The sequence below is a fragment of the Notothenia rossii genome (assembly GCF_949606895.1).
Source record: "Notothenia rossii genome assembly, chromosome: 10".
Lineage (NCBI taxonomy): Eukaryota > Metazoa > Chordata > Actinopteri > Perciformes > Nototheniidae > Notothenia > Notothenia rossii.
The window spans coordinates 26,351,270-26,376,720 of record NC_136908.1 but is presented as its reverse complement, the minus strand read 5'-3'; the positions used below and the strand labels follow the sequence as shown (position 1 = coordinate 26,376,720).

Here is a 25,451-nt window from a genome sequence, read left to right as displayed (position 1 = left end):
TCCGTCAGCTAGAGAGCACAGCTGATAAAAACTGATAAACAAGTGCACCTGGATGCTTTAGGGACAGCAGGAGGTTGCATCATCTCTCTTGATACAACAAAAAAAGGTCTGGGGAAATCGGATAAACACTGATTCTATTAGGTTGGCTCAGAGGAGTAACAGTCTACAGAGCTCAGAGCGTGAGGCATGCTACTTTAAAGCTATCCTTAAAATACATATGTTTGTATTACAATAAAATAAATCTTTAATATTTCAGGTTATGGTTTTTTGTGTTACGTTTTGTAACTTTAATGTTTTTCTTCTGACTCACCATTGATCTGATAATCTGATAAACCCACTGTACATTAGCTGCTCGCTAGCAAATGGTTAACCGACAAAGTTAGCGACTAGTTGGTTATCAAAGTCGAAAATGTATCAACTCAAGAACAACATGTGTCCCCCAAAACAGGAATAAAAGGAGAGTAATCATTGGACTTTGGTTTATTTGGTCAGAAACTTCAAATAAATGCTAATGTTCCTCCCTTTCTGCTATATGTGTAAATTAGTATCTTTGCTAACATACAAAATCAGCATCAGGTTACACGTTTAATTACAGCTTCTTTTTTTTCATCCAAAGTAAAAGATGTTTTTTTTATTCAACATATTTTTGATGGTGATGGTCTATCCCTTTTTAATGCATATTGAACCTTTTTTCAGTTTAAAAGGCTCAAAATAGTTTGAATATGAAATATGCAATCTATATGACTACAATTCAAAACTCCTGGCTTTCCTTGATCATAATGAACACACGCCAGGAGATATACATATACATACACATGTGCCCAAAATATATATATATATATAGACACATTCAATAATTATATGTCAAAAAAAGATAGTAAGGATATATATATAAAAAATAAACATCTGACTATTATGTGGTTTGACAATTTAGACAATGTAAACTAAAACTGAATTTAAACATCAGGCACTATAATTAAAAAAGTCAGTGACTTATAGTATATGAATGTATGTCTATATCTTGTATTGAGTGGTGATTAATCAAAACATATGTATCTGGGTCTGCATGAGGCTTCCTAATAGATTGTATTAGATGTCTGATGCCTTTTCCTGCGAGGAAAGTCTTTCTTGAGAAAATACACAACACTTGTTCAAAGCTTGTTGTGTTTCTTAAAAATCAATGCAATATTAAGTTGCTTAAGCTGAAAGCTGGTTGAAAAAAAACACAGCTTAAGTTTGGAAAGAAAATATTGTGTTCATGTCAACCTATCACCAGCTGGAGGTTAATTGAGAACAACTTTTTTTAAGGCCTTAAAAGATTTGTAATGCTACATTTACTGTACATGCTTAAACCCAGCATGGGGAGGTCATAATTACTCACCATCCTTTCCTCTCTTTTCATCCACAGTCAATGAGATCATCAGGAACGACCTGTCGAGCATCACCGTCCACAGCCACGCGTAGTTTCCCACGAAACTGACACGGGAAACAAAAATAAAGGGAAACACCAAATAATATTTGACATTGTGCTTTTCATGCTTGGACTACAGTGTGCTGGAAGCATCAAAAGGAAATACAAAGAGAACAAATGTAAATGTCCAGATGACCAGGGTCCAACGTGTGCCTTGTTTTTCTTACATAATTATGCCTTTACTCAGAAATTAGCACACGACTGACTTTTTTTGTACATTGAGTATAGCAACCAAACCCGCCACCCCACAGCAACGTATGCTTTAGAGGACCAAAACATTTTGAAATGTCTTTTTTGTTGCAGTTTGTAAATGATTCAGTGCCTATGAGTTACGTTATTTGTATATACAGTATCTGCCATGCTTCAGTTTGCATATCTGGCTTTACAGAGGGACAATTTAAAAGAGAAGTGCCTTTTTGACTGGAAAGATGTGGCCTTAGTTTGGCGACACATGTTGAGAACAATTTATAAAGATAATGTTACTTTTCCTGAATGTCGCGACAAATGGTAATCGTAAAGTAATATTAAATGATGAAAGAAAGTTTAACAGGAGCACAAATAGAGACAAGCCACCAAAAGCCATATTGGTCGTACTAGACCAGGAGAAGCTGTAGCAATGGAACACCACAGTGTATTGATTAAAGGTTACGTTTTATTCGTCATATTTTCAACTTTACATTTTTTCTTTCGAAAGCTGCATCATTTCACTTTAAATTATATTTGGTTTGCATTATTTGATTGTAAAAATGAGGTTAAGGTTAACACAATTGAATACATTTTGTGTATTTAAAACCAACAATTAGCACTTAACCACTACACCTGTGGTATGGTTTTAATTGTAGTTTATACAGTTACTGTCATTTAATTCACTTAATAACAATTCCTGGTTAAATAAATTGTGTGTAGTCAAAAAATATTGAGTTATTTTTACATTTTGACTTAAAAACAACATGATCTCTGGAGAAAACGTTTTTAAAGTTTGACTTTTCCCTGGAAGCTATGCAATCTGCCTGTAGTCTCTCAAATACATCTCTAATCCAAAGAATAATTAACAATACACTGCAATACGAATATATAAATACTTTAAGGTTTTTGTATTTTCATATGTATTCTTGTAGCATGTGCTCTGTTTATTCATGTTAATCTTACAGCCTCTTTTACATGGTTATGTACTTAATGTGGTTTACCTACTTATTTGTTTGTACTCTTGTAGTAAAACTTAATGGGTTTACACACTTAGTTTCAAGTTTTTATATGTATTTATGAGTCTTAATCCTTGTAACTGAAGCCATACTGATACGTTTACGGAGGGGGTTATTGTAAGTCTACAACTCGTCATTCTGCTTTGTGACCTATTTTGTGTATTTGTCAATAAATAAGCATCATCTCTTATATCTGAATAATCTGTTTCATATGTAGAGAGAACATAAAACCAATCAATATATACTTTGCGTTGGGGATGTAGATTATTCTGGAAAGCACAAATAGAGAAAATAAGCTAGTTATTATTCAGGAAAAAAGCCATGATTGGCTTCATCAGTCATTTCTTAAAATAAATTCTAAGCATTGTGGAGGGTCAAAAGACCCCAATCCAAAACATTTCCAATTGGACCAAAAGCCCATTTGCCCAACTACCCATTTTCCTGAAAACAAATGTCCATTAGTCTGACCCATTACTGTACATCAATCCAAAAAATGTCCCATTCGACCAAAAATGTCATTTGTTCCACTTCCAATAATACTGAAAATAAAAACCCATATTCCAATGGCACATTATTTGACCCCAATCTAAAAAACAATCCAACTGGAACTGCCCATTTCCCTGAAAACAAACTTAAATTTTTCTGATGGCCTATTAATATATCGCTATCCAAAAAAGGTCCCATTGGTCTGATGCTCCATTTGTGCAACTGACCAATATAGTAAAAACATAAAACCCATGTGCCAATGGCCCATTATTAGACCCAATTTTTTTTTTTAAAGCCCCGTTGGTTCATAACCATATTTGTCCGTCTGCCCGTTATCCTGAAAACAAACAGCCATTATTCTGATGGTGCATTCCCATTATCCAAATGCTAATGTAAATAATTTCGATGGACCATTACTTGACCACAAACCAAAAAAGTGTCCCGAAGATGCAATGTGCAACTGCCTTTTAGAATGTACACAAAAACCAGTATCCCTATGGCCCATTATTTGACCCTTTGACCCAAAATAACTGACCCATTGGAACGAAAGCCCATTTATCCAACTGCCCATCATCCTGAAAACAAAGGTCCATTATTTCAATGGCCCATTAATGGACCCCAATCTAATAAAAAGGTGTAAGTACATTTTTCCTACAAACTCTCTCTGCAACAAACATAAGCACATGGCTATTTAAGCAGAAGGACATCATCAACTTTTTTCTTTCAATGCCTGGTAGTCGAGATTGGGGTATGAGTATATAACAATCGTTTATTTAAAAAAGCACAAATAAGCAAACACAGAGGCGCCGGGAGGCTCACATGGGGAGTGTGTGAGAGAAATGAGAGAGGGGGGAGAATCTCAAAGGCCTATCTTCAAGCATCACTGGGCCCAAGTGGATCTCATCAGCCAATGCCAGCCCCACTCTTATTATACATCCATGCCCCCCCCCCCCCCAGTGGAACCTGCATCATGATCTAACATGATGTAGGCCTATGTATCAACCACCGAGTTCAGAATTTTTATACATTTCATGTTTACCCAAATACAGAGACAGACAATGATAATAACAAACAAATATCCATTTGGTCTTGTGGAAATACCTTCTGCGGGCAGAGTCCTAGCTGCACGGCAGGAGTTTATGTCAAAGGCCTATACCAGTGGTTTTGCATGTTGCATATAGCATACAAAGCAAGGTAAGAGTCAGCTTTTTAATGTTCTTATCATTCAAAAAAGCACATCAAACGCTGAATGAACAACTACCTGATACATCTTACACTATAGGGTGCTTTCAAAGTTTAAGTCGACAAGGTATAGTAGTTATTCACAGTAAGTTATTGAAACTCTAAACATATGTTGAATACAATTTTGTATAAAAGTGTGCTGGATGTCCCTCCTTGAGAATTCTGAATCCTGCTGTTGCACAATCAATGTTATTCAAACACACATGAGAAAGATCACTGCTTTACATAACTATCTCACAAACCTTTTTATGATGTGATCCTGGTTGTTCTCCTCACTGGTGGAAATTGTGTTGCAGGGCACACTGACACCATGTGGTCTGCAGGGGTCCTGCTGGATTGTTACACATTGAATGGTTCAGAGCTGACAAACAAAGGTTTTTTGATTTATTTCTCTACACTGTATTATGTCACAGCCGAGACAGAGACGCGTGCTGTTATGGAAATCATGGCGTGACGGGATCACAGTTTGTTGGTTTTGCCTGTCTGCCCCGCACCTGTCATAACTCCATTAAGAAAATCAGCTGTGATTTTTACTGTCAGTCAACTATTTCGCAGGTCATTCATTGGTAACTGGAGAGAAGCTGCTGAACACACCTGGTAAGCTCTGTCTTCATAAGTCTTAAATGTAAACTTCTTTCTAATTGTATGATTTATTGACAGCTAAAAGTAAATGAAGATGGTTAATATCTAATCTTAATTTCAATGTTTGCTATATACGCTATTATTTCGTTACAGAGACCAAACACTTTTATTATTGGAAAAAAATCCTGTAAAGTATTTTAATATACAAAAGTGTATTTTATCAAGTCTCTTGTAAAATCTTCCTTTTAAAAACAAAGAAATGTGTTAGTACATTGATGTTATTCTTACGCTTTTTTTACTGAAATTAAGGATAAAGTAAAAATGTATTTGGTCTTGTTCATGATAGTAAATACATTTTACTACTGTGAAAACGTTGTATTTAGAGGCATTAAGAATGTTGTTCTCCCTATTTTGTTCCTTTTATTATTTTATGTTAAAAAATAAACACAGCCATTTTCAGTTTTTAACATCCATCAGCAGCTTCTTCCTGATGTTTTTCTTTAGCTCTGGGAATATCTCTGGTGACATGGCCGAAAGAACGAGATCGCGGGTACAAGCGGCCGAGATGGGTTTTCTCCGCAGGGTGGCTGGTGTCTCCCTTAGGGATAAGTTGAGAAGTTCGGTCATCCGGGAGGGACTCGGAGTTGAACCGCTCCTCCTTCACGTCGAAAGGAGCCAGTTGAGGTCGTTCGGGCACCTAGTTAGGATGCCACCTGGGCGCCTCCCTAGGGAGGTGTTCCAGGCACGTCCAGCTGGGAAGAGACCAAGGGGTAGACCTAGAACCAGATGGAGGGATTATATCTCTTCGCTGGCCTGGGAGCGCCTTGGGATCCCCCAGTCAGAGCTGGTTGATGTGGCCAGGGAAAAGTAAGTTTGGGGCTCTCTGCTGGAACTGCTACCTCCGCGACCCGACCACGGATAAGCGGGAGAAGATGGATGGATGGATGGACATGGGGGGGCCCTTCAGCAATATCTCAGGTAATAATTTCCATCCAAATACGTTATTTGGAGAATCACAGATTTCAATTTATATCACTATGGTTGTTTTTTTACTTCACATTTTTGAAAATGTATCACTTAATTATTTAGTCACAGGCTGCTGCCATTCCCAACTGGGTTTATTTCAAACCACTGCAGCAAAATGCACCTTAAAACCTGTATGTTTGAGCTTAACGTTGCTAAAATATTGAAGGAAACAATACTGCAATGTAAATCAGTTGATATTATGCATAGTCAATGTGTATCAGCCTCAAGTTTAATTCAGTCAGACAAGTCACGTGTTTCTTTAACATGTTTATTAGAAGCAGCATATAGTTGAGTTTGGCGTCTAGGCTGGGGCCTCATCACTCCACAGATATACATAGCATGATGAGTGATGATTAAATAACTAAACCCCAGAGCCTACAGGTGGAAGCTGGGGTGGTGGTGGGGCAGGCAAGCAGCAGCGACGTGGAAGTAGCTGCAGCAATAGCAGCAGCAAGCAATGCATAGAGAGAGATCTGGCAGGTTAAATAGAGCGGCATATTAAGGAGACTCTGTTTGGTTGGTTGTAGAGTGGCAAGGGGCGTTATGTATGAATGCAGCATAAGTGCTCGAGTTGACTGCCTGAACTAGCTCGCAGGCTTCGCCCCATTAGATTATTCCGTTTCTAAAGGTTCAGTGCAAAAGGGATGGTGGGATTTGGATAGTTTAAAAGTCTAGGATGAAGATAATATGGCCACAAATCAAATCAATGTCAAGCTTTACAGGCCCAAAAATTGTATTGCATTCATATTTATTAGGTTACATTTTTTTTTTTGAATTGATCCGATTTAACTCTATTTCCTTTGTAAACCATGTCCAGTGTTCTATATGAATACATATTTGGTACATAAATCATTTTGTTGGTTGAACAGATACAGATAATGTTGTCCTTGTATACCTCTGGTCACAGGCAACTCCACCAAAGATGACTTCCCTTGTGGGCTCGGAGAATTTCATCTCGTGCTTCTCGGTCTGATTGACATCGTGTGTCTTCTCATTGGACAGCCAGTGATCGTCAAACTTCTGTGGGTCACCATCACATCCAGGAAGACTTCCTCCATCCTGAACTGTAATTTAGCTCTCTTCCACAACATGCAGTACCTGATTTCCATCTTGTATTTATTTGTCCTTAATTTTCTGCCAAAACAGCATCAACACGTCCTCTATTTTTTTGTTTGTGTATGTACTAATCGGAGGGCCAATGAGTTTGACTTTTATTTGCCTGGAGAGGTATGTTGCTGTCATTCACCCCACATCTTATCCTCTGCTCAAGAAGTACAGATACAGGGAGATTTGTTCCGCCACAGTGTGGTGGTTTTCTGTGCCCACTGCTCTGGCCAGAGTTTTCTCTTTAAATAATGTCTTCCATTCCCAAGACGAAGTTATAGAAATGATTCCTTACGTCGTGATGATGGTGATGATTCCAATAATAGTGTGGTGCAGCTTCCACACTGTGAATGTGCTGAGGAGGTCCGGTCCGGGGAGAGACCAGCTGCATCCGGCCAAGAAGAGAGCCTTTAAAACGATCTGTGCCACTTCCTCCATCGCCCTGTTCTTTTACATTGTAGTTACTTCAACGCAATGGTATAAGACGGTTAATGAAGAAAACCATCATTGTATAGTTATGCCTATATGTTTAGTGTTGCTGTCTGCTGCGAGTGTTGTGCATCCAGTGTTTTATCTCCACACTCAAAGGAAGCTGTTTCCCTTCTTTAAGTGTGAACAGAAAGCCACTTGATTTTTATTTCATCTTGACCTCAAAACAGGCTGATATACCTGCATGCAACTCATCTGTATTCTTAAAAAATGTTTAACTTTTTATTGAAGACATTATCTAACAGACTTTTAAAGAGGACATTAAGCTCATTTTCAGTTTCATATTTAGTTCACACAGGTCTTTTTATTTTCTCATACTGCAGCATCTTTTTTCAACCTCTGTCTGAAACCAGAGCCCAGTCTGCTCTGATAGGCTAGCCAGCTAACCAATCACGTACAATGTCTTGTAGCGCTAGCCAATAGAAGCGCAAGTGATTAATAGTTATGTCATTATGCTACGTAAGTAAACAAAGGAGTCCAATGGAGGCGTTTCAGGCGACCCCCCAGGAAGAGCGCCAAAGCAAATATGGCACTCTTCTGTAACGCAATTTGGGCCCAAAAAGACTTTCACAGTGAAGAGACCACTTTTAATCAATATATTAATTTCATAGCTAAATGAACTTCCCAGAACACTTTCACAGCCCTTATTTTAAATTATTAGGGTCTAAAGGTTTGTTAAATGATGAGACGAGAGAGGGAGATCAGAGGCTGTACTTCAGAAAAATGATGTGCACATTGTATATCCTTTTTGAAATCTACAGTCGCACCATTTTGAGCTTCACGCGCCACAGAGCAACTCTTATAGGAATGAACGAGGCCCTGCCTAAGTCGCTGTATACAGTTTTTTTTTAATATATATTCATGGTTTTAGGCAGGGCGATAGTGTTCGGGGGAGACACTTAGACTCTTCTTGATTTGAATATACTAAATATGATGATCATTATGTCTGCCTTCATACCTTTGTATACTGTCAATCTGTGTGTGGGCTGTTTCTCATGTTTTGGCCACAAGAAAACACTAAGGGTAGACACGGGCTGCCACCTGACTATTTAACAATGTGTGTTTTTCATGTAATCCACCAAAATATGATCCATTTAGTAATATTGAAATGATATATTTATACTGTTATGTCGTCTCAATAAATATGATTAAAGCACATGTAGGAAAAAACTATAATGTGCCTGCTTGATTATTATCATTTGTTTCAATATATGTCTTTTTTGTTGTTGTTATTGTACCAGATGTTTTGTAACAGATATTGTTAAATTTTATCACACTACCCGGTTGACCAGAAAACGGAAATGACACTTTTGACCAAATAAACTGTCAGTCCATATGCTCGAAAAATAAGACCAGTAGGCTACATACAAATGAGTATAATGTAAAGCTTGGAATAGCAATTATGCTTCTATGTTTTTATTAAAAGTTTTCTTAAAAACTAAAATTGAGAATTTTCCCATGCTTATTTCTTAATTCAATGTGATCAATTCTAGAACTACTACAAGTATTCCTATTTTATTGTTTTCTATGTATTTTACTCCACTAGATTTCAGAGGCAGAAATTGTACTTTTTTCTCCATTACATTTGTCTAATAGTTTTAGTTACTTTACAAAATACAAAACATTGTCTTCCACTTCCTGTCCAATGTTTTTTCAGATTGGGTAATAAAGTAAGTTAGTACGTTTAATTATTTAAGTTGTATTAGTACATTTTACACTTTATTTGCATTAAGTTGAATGCATATTATTAGGGTTTGAAAGTGAGCATCTTCAGTACATCTGAAAACGTTTCCTCTTGTCTACGGCAGCATAATATAGGCATAACTAATTTAGGCTTGCTTTGCACGCATCGGCCACAGTACTTAAATGGGAAATTCAGATGTTTCAAAGTAGGTCGATCATGTTAATAAAAAGGGGAAAAAAGCATTTAGAGATTGCCTCTAGTGAGTATCTTGGATCCAATAAGGATGTGTCTTTACCGAATCTGCCTCCAGTCTCTTCTCATCACTTCTTCATTCAGGGGCATTTTTTGTTGCATGGGTCCCCTGATGAGAAGAAGTTGTACACGTTGACCACTGGAATCATGGTGACAGCCCCCAGCAGAGAGCCCAGTTGCACCCCCGCTCCACACCACACCAGGGCGCTGTGGCCCTCGTCGCGCAGGATCAAACCGATGATCACCTTCACATAGGACAGAGTGAGGATAAACAGGATCCAGGCCAACACCTGTGGAAGGAAAACAGAGGTGAGTTAGAAACCTAAAAAATACTCTTTGTATGCCCATGTGGTTTCTTAGTTAGAAAGCGTGACTCACCATGATGACCCCCCCTGAGGTTTCATTAACCAACAGGGGGCATGGGCTCAGCACTGCCATAGCCATTATATACACTCCAACTCCACTTCCTGTCACTGTGAGCGCTCCCATCAACAGCAGGGATCTGAAACCACACGTTGGAAATGTTATGAAATGTCACAGATCTAAATTAAAAAAGGACAAGCTTATTGTTTAAAATGGTTTTTTTTAAAGTTGAAATAATTACAATTACTGTCTCTAAAAAAAATGAAGATAGGGTTTGACGTGTAGAGCTGAACATTATTAGTATCCAGTGGAAAGTATTTTGATAATTTATCAATCGTTTTATTTATTTATTTATTTAACGTTTATTTGGCAGGGACAATGCACAGTAATGAACACTTACAACATTCAAATGTATCAAGCGTAATAGTGCAAGATTTAGCTTTGAGCTAGTTTCCATCCACAGTCCCTCACATTAGTGATTTAGTAAGAAATATTTGCAATTTCCTGCTTTTCAGATATACTGTCTTTTGGGTTTTAGACTATCGGCTGTACATTGGGCTCACGGAACCTGTGCAAAACTATTCATTGATTAACAAAACAAATATATATAAAGGCAGGTTAATCATCAATACAAATAGTTAAAATTAAAATAGGTTGTCAGAGAATTACATATTATTCCTTTTTTCACCTTCTCATCCAAACAATTGAATTATCGGGTTGTGTACACAAAGTCTGCCATCATTTATTTTACATGATTTTTCTTAATACCAGAGATCTGACCAACACTATGACAATATTTCAGTCTTTTTTCAATAACAATCTGTTTCCTTGGTACGGAACACATTTTAAAAATAAAATATAATCCATTATATGCATTTTGCACTGAAACCTTATTAAATCTTATACATATAATCACATACATTTTCTTTTAAATCATATTAAAGTTGAACACATTATGTCCACATTTAAAAAACATATATACTATAAACATAAAGTATTTTTGCTATTTTTAGTACTTTCTTTGAAATACAGTGTAAAAGCTGTCCAGATTGAAAACAAAAGACAATTTTGTGATTTTGAGCAATGTAATGAATTTATTTGGTTTATTTATTTTTTTAAGTATGAAAGAGCACACTGACCTTATAGGGAAGAACATTGCGATCAAGCAGGCGAGAGGGTTTGCCACAGCAGCCATGGTGGCAGACAGGTGATAGGCGTTGTTTCCGTACGGCAGGCAGGAGTAGGACTGCACCGAGGGGAGCACCACGTTGGTCAGAGCGTTGACCCAGGCCAGGACCACAAAGATATAAACCACCTGCGCCCAGCTGTAGGAGCCTACCCCGAAGCCGCTCCTGCGCTTCGTGTTTTCGGGTCTCAATGGATCCATCATGCGCTTCTCCTCCGCCCACTTCCTGTTCCTCTGAGATTTCTCCTTCACTCGACCATCGGGGTGCTCCCTGGCCACAGATGGGTGGTAGTTTAGCATCAGGAACGCCAGCAGGCACACCAGCATCATGGCACTGAGGAAGAAGAAAAACACCTCCGCTGAGAAGTTAGCTGGCTGGTACTCGGCCCGGAGGTCAAGGGTCACAGAGCTGGAGGAGTTCATGGTGTGGTTCAGAGACTGAGTGCTGTTTATGCAGTGGACCACTCCCACCCCCTGGATCAGAGCCACCAGAGCAGGCAGCAGACCGCTCACCCCCTCCCCGATGTAGTACGTGGTCAGGTACTGAGTCTTCAGGCGCATCATGAAGGGCAGGAAGGTGACGGAGGAAGTACAGTCTACAGTCGCCAGGAAGAAGGTCAGGACCAGGAGGGCTACACTGCGAGAAACCCCCCCCACAACGACGGTCTCCTTCCAGAAGAATCCCATCAGGAAGGTCGCCACGGTGCCCACCCCGATGATCAGATATATGACGGCTGCTTCGTTCAGAGCGCCGGGCCGGAAGCGGTGCATCAGGGTGACGAACAGAGGCCCGATGTTGGCCATCTGGATGAGGACGGAGAGGTACGAGGGCAGGTACCAACCCTCCGGGATCTGGGGCACAATCAGGGGCAGCTCCACCCACAGGCCGTTGATAGAGACCCAGGAGCCCATCCCGAACAAACACGCCAACAGGTGTGTGAGGAGGGACATGTTGGAGGTGTGTTACTGAGAAGAAGGGAAGAAGGAAAGGAAGGAAATGCAACTTTTCACATTAGTTTCACCCCAAACTATCAAGTACAAGCAAAAAAATAGGACTTAAGAGCACAACCAGGCAAAAAGGTCATTAGTCAAGCGTTTAATCCAAAAGGTAAAAATAAAACAGGCAATGATCAAAAAATGTACTGACTGGAAGTAACGAAAAACAACCAACTAAGTTGGCGGAAAACTACTAAAGAAGCAACAAAAAAACAACCAACTAGGTTGGTACAAATGCTAAGCAGCTAGAACAATAGCTTACGTCAGGAGAGAAACATGGAGCACTTTCTGCTATACAGAAAAGACGAACTGGCACTGACCAAGGAAACAGCACAGACTAAATACACAGGTGAGGAGTGATCATTAGGGACAGCTGAGGCTCATTGAGGCCAGGCAGGTGATTAACAGGGAGCAAAAATACACAGGTGAGGGAGTGAGGCGATCAGCCAGGGCCAGGATGTGACAGTACCCCCCCCCCTCAACGACCGGCACCGGACGGTCCAGGCTCATCTGGATTATGCCTGTGGAAATCCTGGATGAGGTCTGGGTCGACAATGTCCTTTGAAGATATCCATTCCCTCTCCTCAGGACCATAGCCCTCCCAATCCACCAGATACTGGCGTTCACGACCCCGCCGGCGAGCCGCTTGACAGAATAAACTGGCCCTCCATCGATGAACCGTGGGGGCCTGGAGGCAGGGACCAGAGGGCTCTCTTTGACCGGCTTGATCCCAGCCACATGGAATGTTGGGTGCGACCTCATGGACCTGGGAAGCTTGAGTCTCACAGCAACAGGATTAATAATCTTTGAGACAGGGAAGGGACCAACAAAGCAAGGAGCCAATTTACGGGACTCGACTCGAAGAGGAAGGTCCTGAGTGGAGAGCCATACTCTCTGGCCGACACGATAGGTGGGAGCAGGGATCCGTCTGCGGTCTGCTGCCCTCTTGTACCGAGCAGACGTCCTAAGCAGCACTTGTCTAGCCCCAGTCCAGATGCGACGGCACCTCCGAATCAGTGCCAAGGCAGAAGGAACCCTGACCTCTCCCTCCAGGGACGGAAACAGGGGCGGTTGGTAGCCATAAGCACACTGAAATGGGGAAAGACCAGTAGAAGAGCAAGGCAATGTGTTGTGCGCATACTCAACCCAGATAAGATTCTTACTCCAAGTAGTGGGGTTCTGAGAGACGAGACAACGCAGACCGGTCTCTAACTCCTGGTTTAGCCGCTCGGTCTGTCCGTTGGACTGAGGGTGATGGCCGGAGGAGAGGCTAACGGTGGCACCCAGGAGAGCACAGAACTCCTTCCAAAACTTGGAAACGAACTGGGGACCCCGAGCCGACACAACATCTTTAGGCAGGGCTCAACCGTAACGGTTGCCAGGTTGCCATTGGCAACCATTCAGAAAAAATTTCAGCCACTTCTTGGCCTTTGGTTGCCAAAGTAATTATTGTTGTGACCAGTCGGAACCTGATACTTAAGTTGCACGTGCATTGGTGTGATTACGGAGCCAGAAAGCGATGCACGTTTAATTGCGTGTGCGGTGCGCCGTGTGTTTTACAAGAAATGGCGAAGCAAATTAAGTTGTTTGACTGTGCGGCAAAAAGTTCGGCCAACCCTTCAACATCTCAAACGAATGTTCAAAGTGATTCAACTGATAAAGCGCAAGATGAAGTTGAACCCAAACGAAAAGCAAAGACGACATTTGTAAGGTCTTGGGAGGCGAAATATAAATGTAGATTCTGCTCGGTTGTGCAATGCATTCACTTCCGGTAAAAGATCCTTCAAAATAAGAGTCCCGAACTTATTACTACCAAAATAAAAGTGCAAAACGAAACTTTACCATAGGAAAATATTGGCATCCAATGATAATCACTTCTATAAAAAGGCAACACATTTTAAATATAGTTAGACATATTAAAAAGGTAATTTACAGCATTAATAATTAATATCTAATTCTTAACTATGAATGGTTTTCATTTATTTAACATTAGAAATGTATTAGTCTGGCCAATCCAAGACTTCAATGCTGAAGGGCCAGTGGATCTATGGTGGGGGTCAGCACAAAGGTCAAGAAAACCCACATTTGAAAGGGAGACAAGACAACGGATGACCAAGAAACTAGTGACTTGCTCAATTCATGTTTGAGGGATCTGTGAAGAACATGACAACAGCTGCACTACTGGTATTTTGTATACCAGCAATTGAGGGTGGACAAGTTTACTACCACTTAAGTTTCAAATAATTATGTTAATTACTTATTGTAAAGCATTTGAACATTCTTTTGTGTCACATGTTCATTATTAAGTTGATGTATAACTGTATTGTATCTTAATTATTTAAAATATAAGGTGACTAAAAATGTCAACCGTATTTTCAGTTTTGGCAACCAAAAGCTGATGCCTGGTTGCCATCCTGGCAACCACTTTTAAAAGTTAGCGTTGAGCCCTGTTAGGGAAGCCATGTAACCGGCAAACATTGGACAGGACAACCTCCGCCGTTTCCTTGGCAGAGGGTTGCTTGGGCAGAGGAACAAAATGCACCAACTTTGAGAATCTGTCGACAATGGTCAAAATGGTTGTGTTACCTTGGGACAGGGGAAGACCCCTTACAAAGTCCAGAGAGATGTCCGACCAAGAGCGAGTAGGTACAGGAAGGGGACGTAGGAGACCAGGGGAAGGCCGACGAGAAACTTTGTTCCGAGCACACACCGGGCAGGCAGCAACATACTCCCCCACTTCACTCTCCATCTTGGGCCACCAGAAGCGTTGCTTGACCACAAACATTGTCCGTTTGATCCCCGGATGGCAGGAGAGAGAGGACGCATGAGCCCAGTGGATGACCTGAGAGCAAAGAGGAGAGGGCACAAACAACATGTTCTGAGGGCAACCATTCGGCCCTGGGTTACCAACATTTGCTTCTCTGACCCTCTCCTCAATAGCCCAGGTAACAGCACCCACCATACATGAGGGAGGCAGGATAGTGGGGGGAGAATGGTCAGAGCCCGTATCAAAGAGACGGGAGAGTGCATCAGGCTTAGTGTTTTTAGAACCAGGATGATAAGAGAGTGAAAAAGTTGAACCGATGAAAAAAAGAGCCAACCTGGCTTGACGAGGGAGTCACAAATAGGAGACCTTCACACCCACTCTGCCATCGCCCAAGCCTCAGCTCTTCCAGAAAGGTGGGAGACAATGTATGCAACCCTTGAGCGCTCAGATGGGTAGCATGCAGCATGGAGCTCAAAGTGGAGGCTGCACTGAGCCAGGAAAGCCCGAAAATCAACGGAATCCCCAGAAAACCGCTCTGGTCGGGAGAGGTGAGGGGACAGGGTCGGAGTTGGAGACTGGACTGGAGTAGGATCCACTGGGAAAACAGGCAATGGGGGAGCTGGAGGACTTGGCTGGAGTAATAGTTTTGGGATATTTTCGACCAAATAACAGACTTGCCCATCAAGAGACGACAAAACAGAATCCTGTCTCTCAGCCATCATCCTTAATTCCTGGCGAAGCCCGGTAAGTTCCTGCTCTTGGTGGTAAATCCTGCTCCCTTGACTCTGAAGAGCAGTCCGCACAGAATCCTGGTCGGCTGAGTCCAGGCTGGCCAGTTCGTACTATCAAGCACAAGTAGGGGCACAAGCAAAAAATAGGACTTGTTGTGTATAAGTAGAAAGAAATTAATGAAACAAGGGACAGAGGATACGGGTACTCAACTCTTTACTGTTCGTCATGCTTAACTGCCACAGCATCAACTCCCGGGCTTACTCTTCTTCTCTCAACATTGTATGTATACTCTGGTTACACTGCGCCCCCTATTGGCAGGAGTATATTAGAACACAACATTTCCCCCCTTCTTAAAAAGAGTTACTTCTCCCCTTGAACAGCATGCATAACATTAGCATTTTAAACAGACACTTACGTAGTAACCATGAAACCATCTGTAATGATAATAACTTCACATATCACAATATGCAGAACATTTTCAAACATTAATTCAACCACAGTTTAAGTGACATAGTCCTCAATCCAAACAGGCTGCTTTCTGATTCGCTGGTTCCTGCTCTGAGCACCATGCACTGTAGCTGGCTCAGCAGGCCTCACTTCTTCTGATGGAGGAGTGAATGTTTCTGGAAGCACCGACAGGTGTGAAGCATCCCAGGTTTTTCCATTATCAAGTGTGTAACTGTGAGGTCCTTTCTGCTTGGTCACTTTCAGAGGCTCACTGAACTTTGGCTTTCCCTTTTTGACATGCAGCGGGTTTCTCACACGCACCAGGCTTCCCGGATGTATTTTGGGAATCTTGGCATTTCTTTTTGCATCAGAATATGTTTTCATGTGCCACTGTTTCTTTTCCACTCTGTCTCTCAGTTCCTGATCCTGAGTATCCGTAAGCTGTGGCAGGATTGAGAGTTTGGTTCGCATTTTTCTTCCATACATGAGCTGGAACGGAGATGTCCCTGTAGTGGCGTGAGGTGTAGCTCTGTAGACCTGAAGAAACTCAGCAACGTGAGCTTTCCACGGAGCGTTCTCTCTCTGTGCCGTGAGAATGCTTTCCTTCAGCACTCTATTTAGCCTCTCCACCGCTCCATTTCCTTCTGGATGGTAGATTGTAGTCCTGATGTGTTGGATGTCTCTTTCTTCTAGGAAAAAGGCGAGTTCTGAGGATGTGAATTGTGGACCGTTATCTGTCACCACAGACACAGGGTTCCCTTTTTGGCTGAACACTGATCTCATGAAGGTGATCACTGTTGCAGTAGTGCATCTTGGGGCAAAACACACTTCTGGCCATTTTGAATAGTAGTCAGTCATAGTAATAGCAAACTTACAGTCCACCGGACCAGTCTCAAATGGGCCCACGATGTCGAGGGAAAGCTTTTGCCATGGCCCCTGAGGCAGAGGGACTGGTGTCATAGGTGCAGGGTTAGTTTTAGCTGTTTTATCATTCATCTGGCAGGACACACAGGCGGCGATAACCGATTGTACCAGTGCATCCATTTTAGGCCACCAATACAAGTCTCTGAGTCTCTGTTTTGTGCGTACAATGCCTTGGTGGCTCTCGTGTGCTAAGGATACCATGTGTGAGTGTAGCTTTACTGGAACAACTAACCTGTGACTCCCTCTCAGAATGAGTTGTTCATGTGCAGAAAGTTCATTTCTCACCTGGTAGTACGGCAACATGTTAGCAGGCAGGCCTTTGGATGAAGCTGGCCACCCGTCTGTCATGTAGTTGCGTAGCTGACGTAACTCTGGACAGGAAGTGCAGGCATCTGTGAAGTCAGACGAGGGAACAGCAGTCAGCAGGGCAGAGACAGCAGCAACCATCTCTGGTTCCGTGTCTGAGGTGCAGTCCTGTCCGTGTGGCAGTGGCAGGCGGGAAAGGCAATCTGCTGCATGGTTCTGAGCACCGGGTCTGTAGACAATATCATAGTTGAAGCAGAGTAGCCTGGTCGACCAGCGTGCTACTCTCATACCAGCTCTCCCCATGCCTTTTGTAGCCAAGAGTGTGGTCAAAGCTTGGTGATCAGTCCTTAAGGTGAACTTTGTTCCCCACAAGTAGGTTCTCCAACGCTCTGCAGCCCACACACAGGCCAAAGCTTCTTTTTCTACCACAGAGTACTTTCTCTCTGCAGCACTAAGAGAGCGCGAAGCAAATGCCACTGTTCTTTCAGTGTTGTCACGATGTATCTGTGTCAGCACCCCACCTATGCCATAGTCTGAGGCATCTGTAGACACTATGGTGGGCCGTGACGGGTCAAAAAGAGCGAGTGATGAACTGTCTGTGATGAGTAGTTTAACCTGCTGAAAACTACTCTGTGCCTCATCAGTCCATGTGAATGTAGCTCTGCGTAGCACATCTCTCATTGGTTCCACCACAGTTGCATAGTTCTGTATGAACTTGGAGTACCACGATGTTAGGCCAAGAAAAGACCTGAGAGTCACTGGATCACTGGGTGATGGAGCATCCCGAATAGCTGCAATGTGGTCATCATTTGGCAGCAGACCTTCCTTGCTTATGCTGTGTCCTAGATACGTTAGTTTGTCCTGGTAGAATTTGCATTTATCTGTGTTGAGACTTAGTCCAGCTTCCTGCAGTCGGTACAGTACTGCTTTCAGGCGGGTTTCATGCTCAGCACGGCATGAGGAGTAAATGATGATATCATCCAGATATGCCTGCACTCCAGGTAAATCTTTCAGCACCATGGACATCATCTTCTGAAATGCTGAGGGTGCTGATGCTAGCCCATAGCAAACTCGCGTGTACCTGAAAAGTCCCTCGTGAGTAATGAAAGCAGTCAGATCTCTGCTGTCCTCATGCAGTGGAAGCTGGTAGTATGCATTAGCCAGGTCGAGGGTTGAGAATATGGTAGCTCCTCTGAGTTCTGAGAAGAGCTCCTCCATGTGTGGAATGGGGTAGCAATCCATTATGATGGCCTTGTTAGGCTCCCTGAGTTCTGTACACATCCTTATTTTAGATGAGTTCTTTCGTTGAGTCACAACGATCGGTGATACCCAGGGAGAGGCATCTATTTTTTCAATGATGTCAGCATCAAGAAGGCGCTTTAACTCTGCAGAAACAGCATCTCTGACTGAGAATGGAAGCCTTCTCAATTTCTGCTGCACAGGCTTCACCTCATCTTTCACTCTTACTTTGTGTACTACGTTCCTAACACAGCCCATAGGTAAAACTGTATTAACAGGTGCAGATGCAGTAGGTGTCGGTGTAGTAGGAGTTGCAGGTGGGGTTGTTATCTCTCTGACTGTGTGCTCTGACTTCAGTACCACTCTGTTTCTCATGATGACCATTTCCAGTGCCTCAAACAGGTCCAGGCCCAGCAGTATTGAACCTGACTTCACAATGAAAAGGGTAGCTGAGGCAGTATTTCCGTCATGGAATGCACGTAAATGCAGTTTCCCTAGTACTGGGATTCTCTGTCTTGAGTATGTGACTAGAGGAACCTTTGTAGGTTTCAGTGGTATGTGACTGAAATAGGTCTCGTACACATGAGCCGGCAGCAGTGACACTGAAGAACCAGTATCTACTATCATCTCAAATGACTGGTTAGCAGGAGAAAGTCCCAAATCTACAGTGCACATTATTTTCTTCTCTTTTGGGGCAGAATTATTCAGCAATAAAACAGTCAGTTCTGGAATAACGACCTCCCTCACTTCACGTTTTTGTTCTGAACGACACACTTTGGCAAAATGCCCAGTTTTTCCACAGGATTTGCATATTTTGTTTGTAGCAGGGCATTGTGTGGAATTGGCCATATGTTTATCTGAATCACATCTGTAACATCTTCGTGCTTGCTCAGACTTTCTCTCGCCTTGCCTTTGTTTACTTGCAGCGGGACGTTTTTGTTCCCATTTTGGCGCGCTGATCTCTCTCACAGGCACTTCACTGTTGGAGAACTCGGCCACGTTGCGCGCCGCCATTTCCACCTGATTTGCAATCTGAATGGCTTTATCCAGTGTCAGTTTGTCTTCTAGCAGCAAGCGTTCATGTATGCGTCCACTGTAGGCTTTTTCCACGATCTGATCACGCAGCATATCCTGTTCTGCATTTCCAAATTCACAAAAAACGAGCATTTCACGTAGCGCAGAGACGTACTGTGCAATTGTTTCATCATGTCTCTGAGCTCGTTGGCGGAACCTGTGTCTCTCCGCAATTACGTTTACCTTCGGCACGAAATGCGCCCGTAGTGCAGCCACGGCATGGTTGTATGTAGTTCCCGTTTCAGTCAATGTGTAGAATATCCTCTGTGCTTCGGTTCCGACGCTGTGTAGCAGCGTTGCACGTATACGGGTATCCGGCCACTTGGCTCCTTCCACGTCGATCACTAGCAGATAGTTTTCGAACATTTTTAGCCATGTTCCAAATGGCATAGTAGGTTCTCCCGGACACTGAAGAAAGGTGGGAGGTAAAGGAGTAGAAGCCACGGCCATCCTCGTCGCCAATTTGTTGTGTATTAGTAGAAAGAAATTAATGAAACAAGGGACAGAGGATACGGGTACTCAACTCTTTACTGTTCGTCATGCTTAACTGCCACAGCATCAACTCCCGGGCTTAATCTTCTTCTCTCAACATTGTATGTATACTCTGGTTACACTGCGCCCCCTATTGGCAGGAGTATATTAGAACACAACAGGACTCAAGAGCACAACCAGGCAAAAAGGTCTTTAGTCAAGCGTTTAATCCAAAAGGTAAAAATAAAACAGGCAATGATCAAAAAATGTACTGACTGGAAGTAACAAAAAACAACCAACTAAGTTGGCGGAAAATTACTAAAGAAGCAACAAAAAAACAACCAACTAGGTTGGTACAAATGCTAAGCAGCTAGAACAATAGCTTACGTCAGGAGAGAAACATGGAGCACTTTCTGCTATACAGACAAGACGAACTGGCACTGACCAAGGAAACAGCACAGACTAAATACACAGGTGAGGAGTGATCATTAGGGACAGCTGAGGCTCATTGAGGCCAGGCAGGTGATTAACAGGGAGCAAACATACACAGGTGAGGGAGTGAGGCGATCAGGCAGGGCCAGGATGTGACACAAACGTGTTAATCAAATGACTCGAGTCACATGACTTGACTCGAGTCCGACTCCAGTCGCATGTTTTTGGACTTGAGACTTGCTTGACTAACATTGATAAAAGACTTGACTTGGTATTCATGACTTGAGACTTGACTTAAGCTTGAGACAGATGACTTGAAAGGACTTGACTTTTTAAAATAAAATATTTGCGTTTGTATTGAGATATTACGTTTAGTTTTTTCGAAATGTGATTGGGTGATTATAGCGTCATGCGCACAAACCTGGCAACCCACTGGACGGCAGGAGTGTCAGTTAACATGGCAGCGGCTAGCGTTACTCCAAAAATGGTGAAGTTTGGAATTCAAGGATTATGTTGTCGATGACGGTAATAAGAAGAGAACAGCGGTATGCAGGGTCTGCAGCATAAAGATCAGTGACACGACCACCACAACATCCAACTTCATTCGTCACTACAAAAAAACCCACAGAGAAAGGTGCGTGCATGTGTTGTGTTAGCTCAGGGGTCGACAAACCGTGGCCCACGGGCCGCATGCGGCTCTTTAAGCCCTCTGCTCTAGCTCCCTTGAGTTTAGACAAAAATAAGAAGGAAATAAAATAAAAGTATTTGTAGGACTATTTATATTTTGTTGCTTGGTTGAAAATGTTTCGTATCTTGTATTTTGAGGTGATACTGTGACACATAAATAAAAAACTAAACGGTTTTAATTAGATCAACTAAAATATGCGTCACATCCTGCTACGGTCCCGCACGAGCGCCTTTTCTTGGAGGCGAATAACCTGACCCCCGGCTCGATGAGCGAACTATGGATAAATCAGAGAAAAGTACCGGAGGAACACAGGATTTAATTCTGTGTGGACAGAGTTATATGCTTTCACAGCAAACGATGCTGGTTTACCGGTATGTTTGATATGTAGAGAGAAGTTGTCAACGGTGCTGCAGCCTTTACGTATCGAGGAACAACAAGGGAGAGGAAGACAGCTGACGATCTTCAGTCATAATTCAATGGGGTATTTAATTTATTTCAGAAAACACTTTTTGTTATATTCCATGGAATGCTCTTAACGTCCCGATAGCAATGAATATATTAAATGCTTTGACAATACATACAAAAATTAATCTCTTGAAGCCGTAGCGCTGTAAAAAGCACGACCAATCATTTTAGCCAGCCCGGCTAAAATAACTGGATGGCCTAACTGCCTGTCAGCCTTCCATCTGTGCACAAACTTATCTCGTGCCCTCATTGATGATGCGCGTTCGTGTGTGTTGGAGGAGGGACTCTGTAAGAAAGTCTGAAGGAAGAGGCAGATTTTTTCCGGTTGTGTATTTTCAAATTCTAGCGCACTCAAGCTGGTTTCTCCATTCTACCTTTAACTCGTTTTAGGGTGCAGCTATATGTTTTATTTATTTCAAAGTGGGCCCATTTTTATAATCTTTTGTTTTCCTTCAAATGTGCAGAGGACTCCCCAAGTGCTGTGTTTAATTTATTTTAAAGTAGGCCTGTGTATTATTTTTAATTCTCCTTATAGGAGTTCTTTGTTTCTTATTAGAGGTTAACAGTTTTATATAATGTAATAAATAGCCTAATACATGCAAAAAAAATGTAGTTTTTGTCTGATATAACAATAAATACAACTTTATTAGCTATCAAGCTATGAAATATGTTTTGCGGCTCCAGACAAAAGAATGTTTGGGAAAAAGGAGCAAAATCGCTCTTTTGGTCAAAAAGGTTGCAGACCCCTGTGTTAGCTAGAAAGCTAACGTTAAGTTTAAGCTACACTCTAAAAACGAATTCAGGCGACTTTTCAACTCCACTTAATTAAATGCATGGTTGCAAGATAAAAATGTGAGTTAATTGATTTAGATAAACATTGTAAGTTGCAAACATTAATTTATAAGTTGTCTTGACCTAATAATGTTGGTAATTACATCAACTTAATATTGTGCGTAATTTGAACTCTGATTTCTGCGTTAATTGACTTAAAACTAAATTCAAGTTGTAGTAAGTAATAGAATTGGCTTGATAACTTAGTTGTTGTTGGCAGTCACCCATTCAGAATATATTAATTTAGGTAATTTCTCTTTTTTCCCTTTTTCAAAAATAGCACAATACAATTGAAGTACGCAGAGAACTATAGCCATCCGCTGCCTTGTCATGTACGTTGGAGAAAAGGAAGAGGACCGTTTCAAGGAGTTTAGCGACGTAATTAAAAATCTTGAAATAAAATCAAATCCATGGGCACAGTGTAAAAACACAGGACAAAAGCACTGCTCTCGGTCAGTTACATTTTGAAGCATATTGCACTTTTGGCCACACCCCAATCAATAATATCTTAGCAACGTTCAGCATGGATAGGTGTTGACAGCAATGGCATGGGAAAAGGATTGTGTACAATTTGAAAAGTGGCTTCTGCTCTTCTTAACCAGTTCAAATAGTGTATGGAACCTGCTAAAAAGAAGAGAAGATACACTAAAACTTGCACGGTTCTGATTGACAAAATCTGTCCACATGCATTTAAACACTAGGCAAAGTACTCAAAACCACCTCTGTGTGTCTTCAGGACCACATTTCCATGATGACACACACATGCAGACTCAATAGGTGAAAACAATACCAGCGCTGCTTTAGCAGCTGGTAATAATGGCTCTGAATTCGCTAAGAGTGACAGTTTAAAAAGTATGCAACTAACTGATTCATTATCTATTATGCGCTAAGCTATTATTTAATGTGCTTCAAAAGGACATGAATATCGCCTTCATCAGTGACCGGTCCACCCCAGGATCTGAACATACGATGGCAACCATTGGGTCAAGGGAAACAAATGAATGAGCAAGCATTCTGCGTTAAATGTGTTCATACTGTTTGAAATAATGACTGTCGGCAGTGTAAACATCTTTGTTACATCTTTTGTCAAATTGATGTGTGTGATCTGCAGATTGGTGGCCATTGAGAGTTTGTTTCTGTAGATTTACAAAACCTTTACAGATTTGACATATTTGGCACTGGTTTTAAATATGCAAAGGCCTCTAACTTCATGCATGGTAATATGGCTAATGTGTTTATTTATTATTTGTGGGGCAATTTAAATTTGTTTTATTTATCTTTTTTTTCAAGATTGAAAATAAGCTCAGCGCAAGTTCTTTCAGGAAGACTGGGTGTATACATTCACTCCGCAGCTGCATATAATCAGCTCATCACAGGCGTTCTCTTTAACCTATTACATGTCACCTCATTCTCCAGCAGCCAATCAACGTGCTGCAGCCAAACTATAAAATGGTTCTCCTCTCTCCTGCAGTCAGCTGTGATTTCAGGTGTTCATGCACCTTATCATATGGAATGTGTCAATAAATGTTCAAACAAAATGAATTCTCTCCTGATTGAAACATCATGTGTTGAAATAAACAACTGCAGTTCAAAATAAAAAGAGAATTGCCTAATATTTTTCTTGTGGAATCAATTAATTTATTTCTATAAAAGGCAAAAACATGAAAAAGCTAAGAAAAAAAACTATTGAATACAATATATTTGGAGCAACTTAATTTATAAATGGTTGTCAACTTAAAAACGTGTGTTCACAATGATGGTAATTAAGTACATACAACTTAAAATTCCTTTTAAATCATGTGGTAAAACTAGTCGGAACAACTTAATCTTTTGAGTAATCAACTTCAAAACTTGTGTTTATGCTACCAATTATTATGTAAGTGGTAATTAAAAACACCTCTGATTGTAGAGGAAAAGTCTTCTCCCCTACTTTAACTTAAATAACTTTGTTGCTTTAAGACAATTTCATTAGAAGTTGTCTTAACTCAATAAACATCGATGCAAACTGTTGCGTTGATTTTCTTTGTTAAGCCAAGGCATTTTTTTTTAGAGTGTACGTTAGACTTGGTTTCAAATCGATTAAGCATTGCAAAGAGAAGACAAAACGGTAAATGAACACTAGAACCGCCAAGGGAGTCATTTTGACTAACCCTGATACTGACAGGCTGTCAGGAGAGGGAGAGAGAGAGAAGAAAAGAGATGCCTCGTTTATTTCCCCTGTGTTATTATCAGAAGTTACTGTAAACTTTTGAATAATGTAGTTCATCTACTTTTAGTAGTTTGTTTAAATGTTCTAATTATGTTGTTTTTGTTTGTAGAAGTGCATCATTCTTTGATTTATTGTAAAATGAATCTGAACTTTTTGATCTGTTATGATGATAAACTGAAGCCATTTCAAAATGAACCCAATTAAGTGAGTTTGAAATCGTCCTACTTAGTTTATAAGGAAATTATGAAGAGGAACAAATTAAATTATTTGAAAATGATATCTATGTAGCTGCTGACGCTGTTGGCGGTTCTAGTGTTAACAGAACTTTAAATTAAATATGTGTAGTGGCAAATGCCATATATGATTTTCTTACCTGAAATTCTGCCTTTTTGAACAGACTTTTTGATTGAGTCCTAGCTATACTGTCTGCAGTTCTAGGGTTAATATTAATCTAATATGATTGTCATCGGTCTAAATTAGATTTCAAATGATTAACTGTGTATGTAATGAAGATCATAGTGTGGGTTTAATCCATTTTCATAACCACTGTCTTTTAACTGATGTGGAAACTGCGCTTATTCATCAGAATTTTGTATGACTTGACTTAGGGCTGCTCGATTATGGCAAAAATCCTAATCTCCATTATTTGGGTCAATAATTGTAATTGCGATTATTAAATGTGATTATTCATTGACTTTGAAAACATCCATTTATTGGAGAAAAAAATGTGAACAGTATGTTTTTGACACTTGATTACCCTGAACTTTAAGTATAATTCAACTG

The 25,451-nt window shown here is 41.1% G+C and overlaps 2 protein-coding genes across 11 annotated transcripts in view; one reads left to right on the top strand and one right to left on the bottom strand.

The window, feature by feature from the left end:
- Nucleotides 1-2,863, top strand: part of nfatc1 (nuclear factor of activated T cells 1) — a 45,579-nt gene extending 42,716 nt beyond the window's left edge. For all 3 annotated transcript variants that reach the window (XR_013803560.1, XM_079655986.1, XM_079655987.1), the window contains one exon: nt 1,409-2,863. Coding sequence is in view for 1 of the 3 variants with exons in the window: in XM_079655987.1 (XP_079512113.1) it covers nt 1,409-1,464 (56 nt within the window). In the remaining 2 variants the exon portion in view is untranslated. The remainder of the gene's footprint in view (nt 1-1,408) is intronic.
- The window catches only part of slc52a3-2a (solute carrier family 52 member 3-2a), a 30,542-nt gene that overhangs the window by 2,193 nt on the left and 2,898 nt on the right, over nt 1-25,451 (bottom strand). For 2 of the 8 annotated variants that reach the window (XR_013803561.1, XR_013803562.1), the window contains exons 1-6: nt 12,346-12,386; nt 11,041-12,053; nt 9,917-10,040; nt 9,582-9,828; nt 4,644-4,732; nt 1,382-1,476 (exon numbers count right to left, since the gene is read on the bottom strand). Coding sequence is in view for 5 of the 8 variants with exons in the window: in XM_079655993.1 (XP_079512119.1) it covers nt 9,619-9,828; nt 9,917-10,040; nt 11,041-12,038 (1,332 nt within the window). In the remaining 3 variants the exon portion in view is untranslated. Of the gene's footprint in view, nt 1-1,381; nt 1,477-4,643; nt 4,733-7,815; nt 9,829-9,916; nt 10,041-11,040; nt 12,054-12,345; nt 12,387-14,669; nt 15,216-17,238; nt 17,374-25,451 lie in introns of those variants that run through there. The other 6 variants (XM_079655994.1, XM_079655991.1, XR_013803563.1 and 3 more) reach the window with 5 other exon arrangements.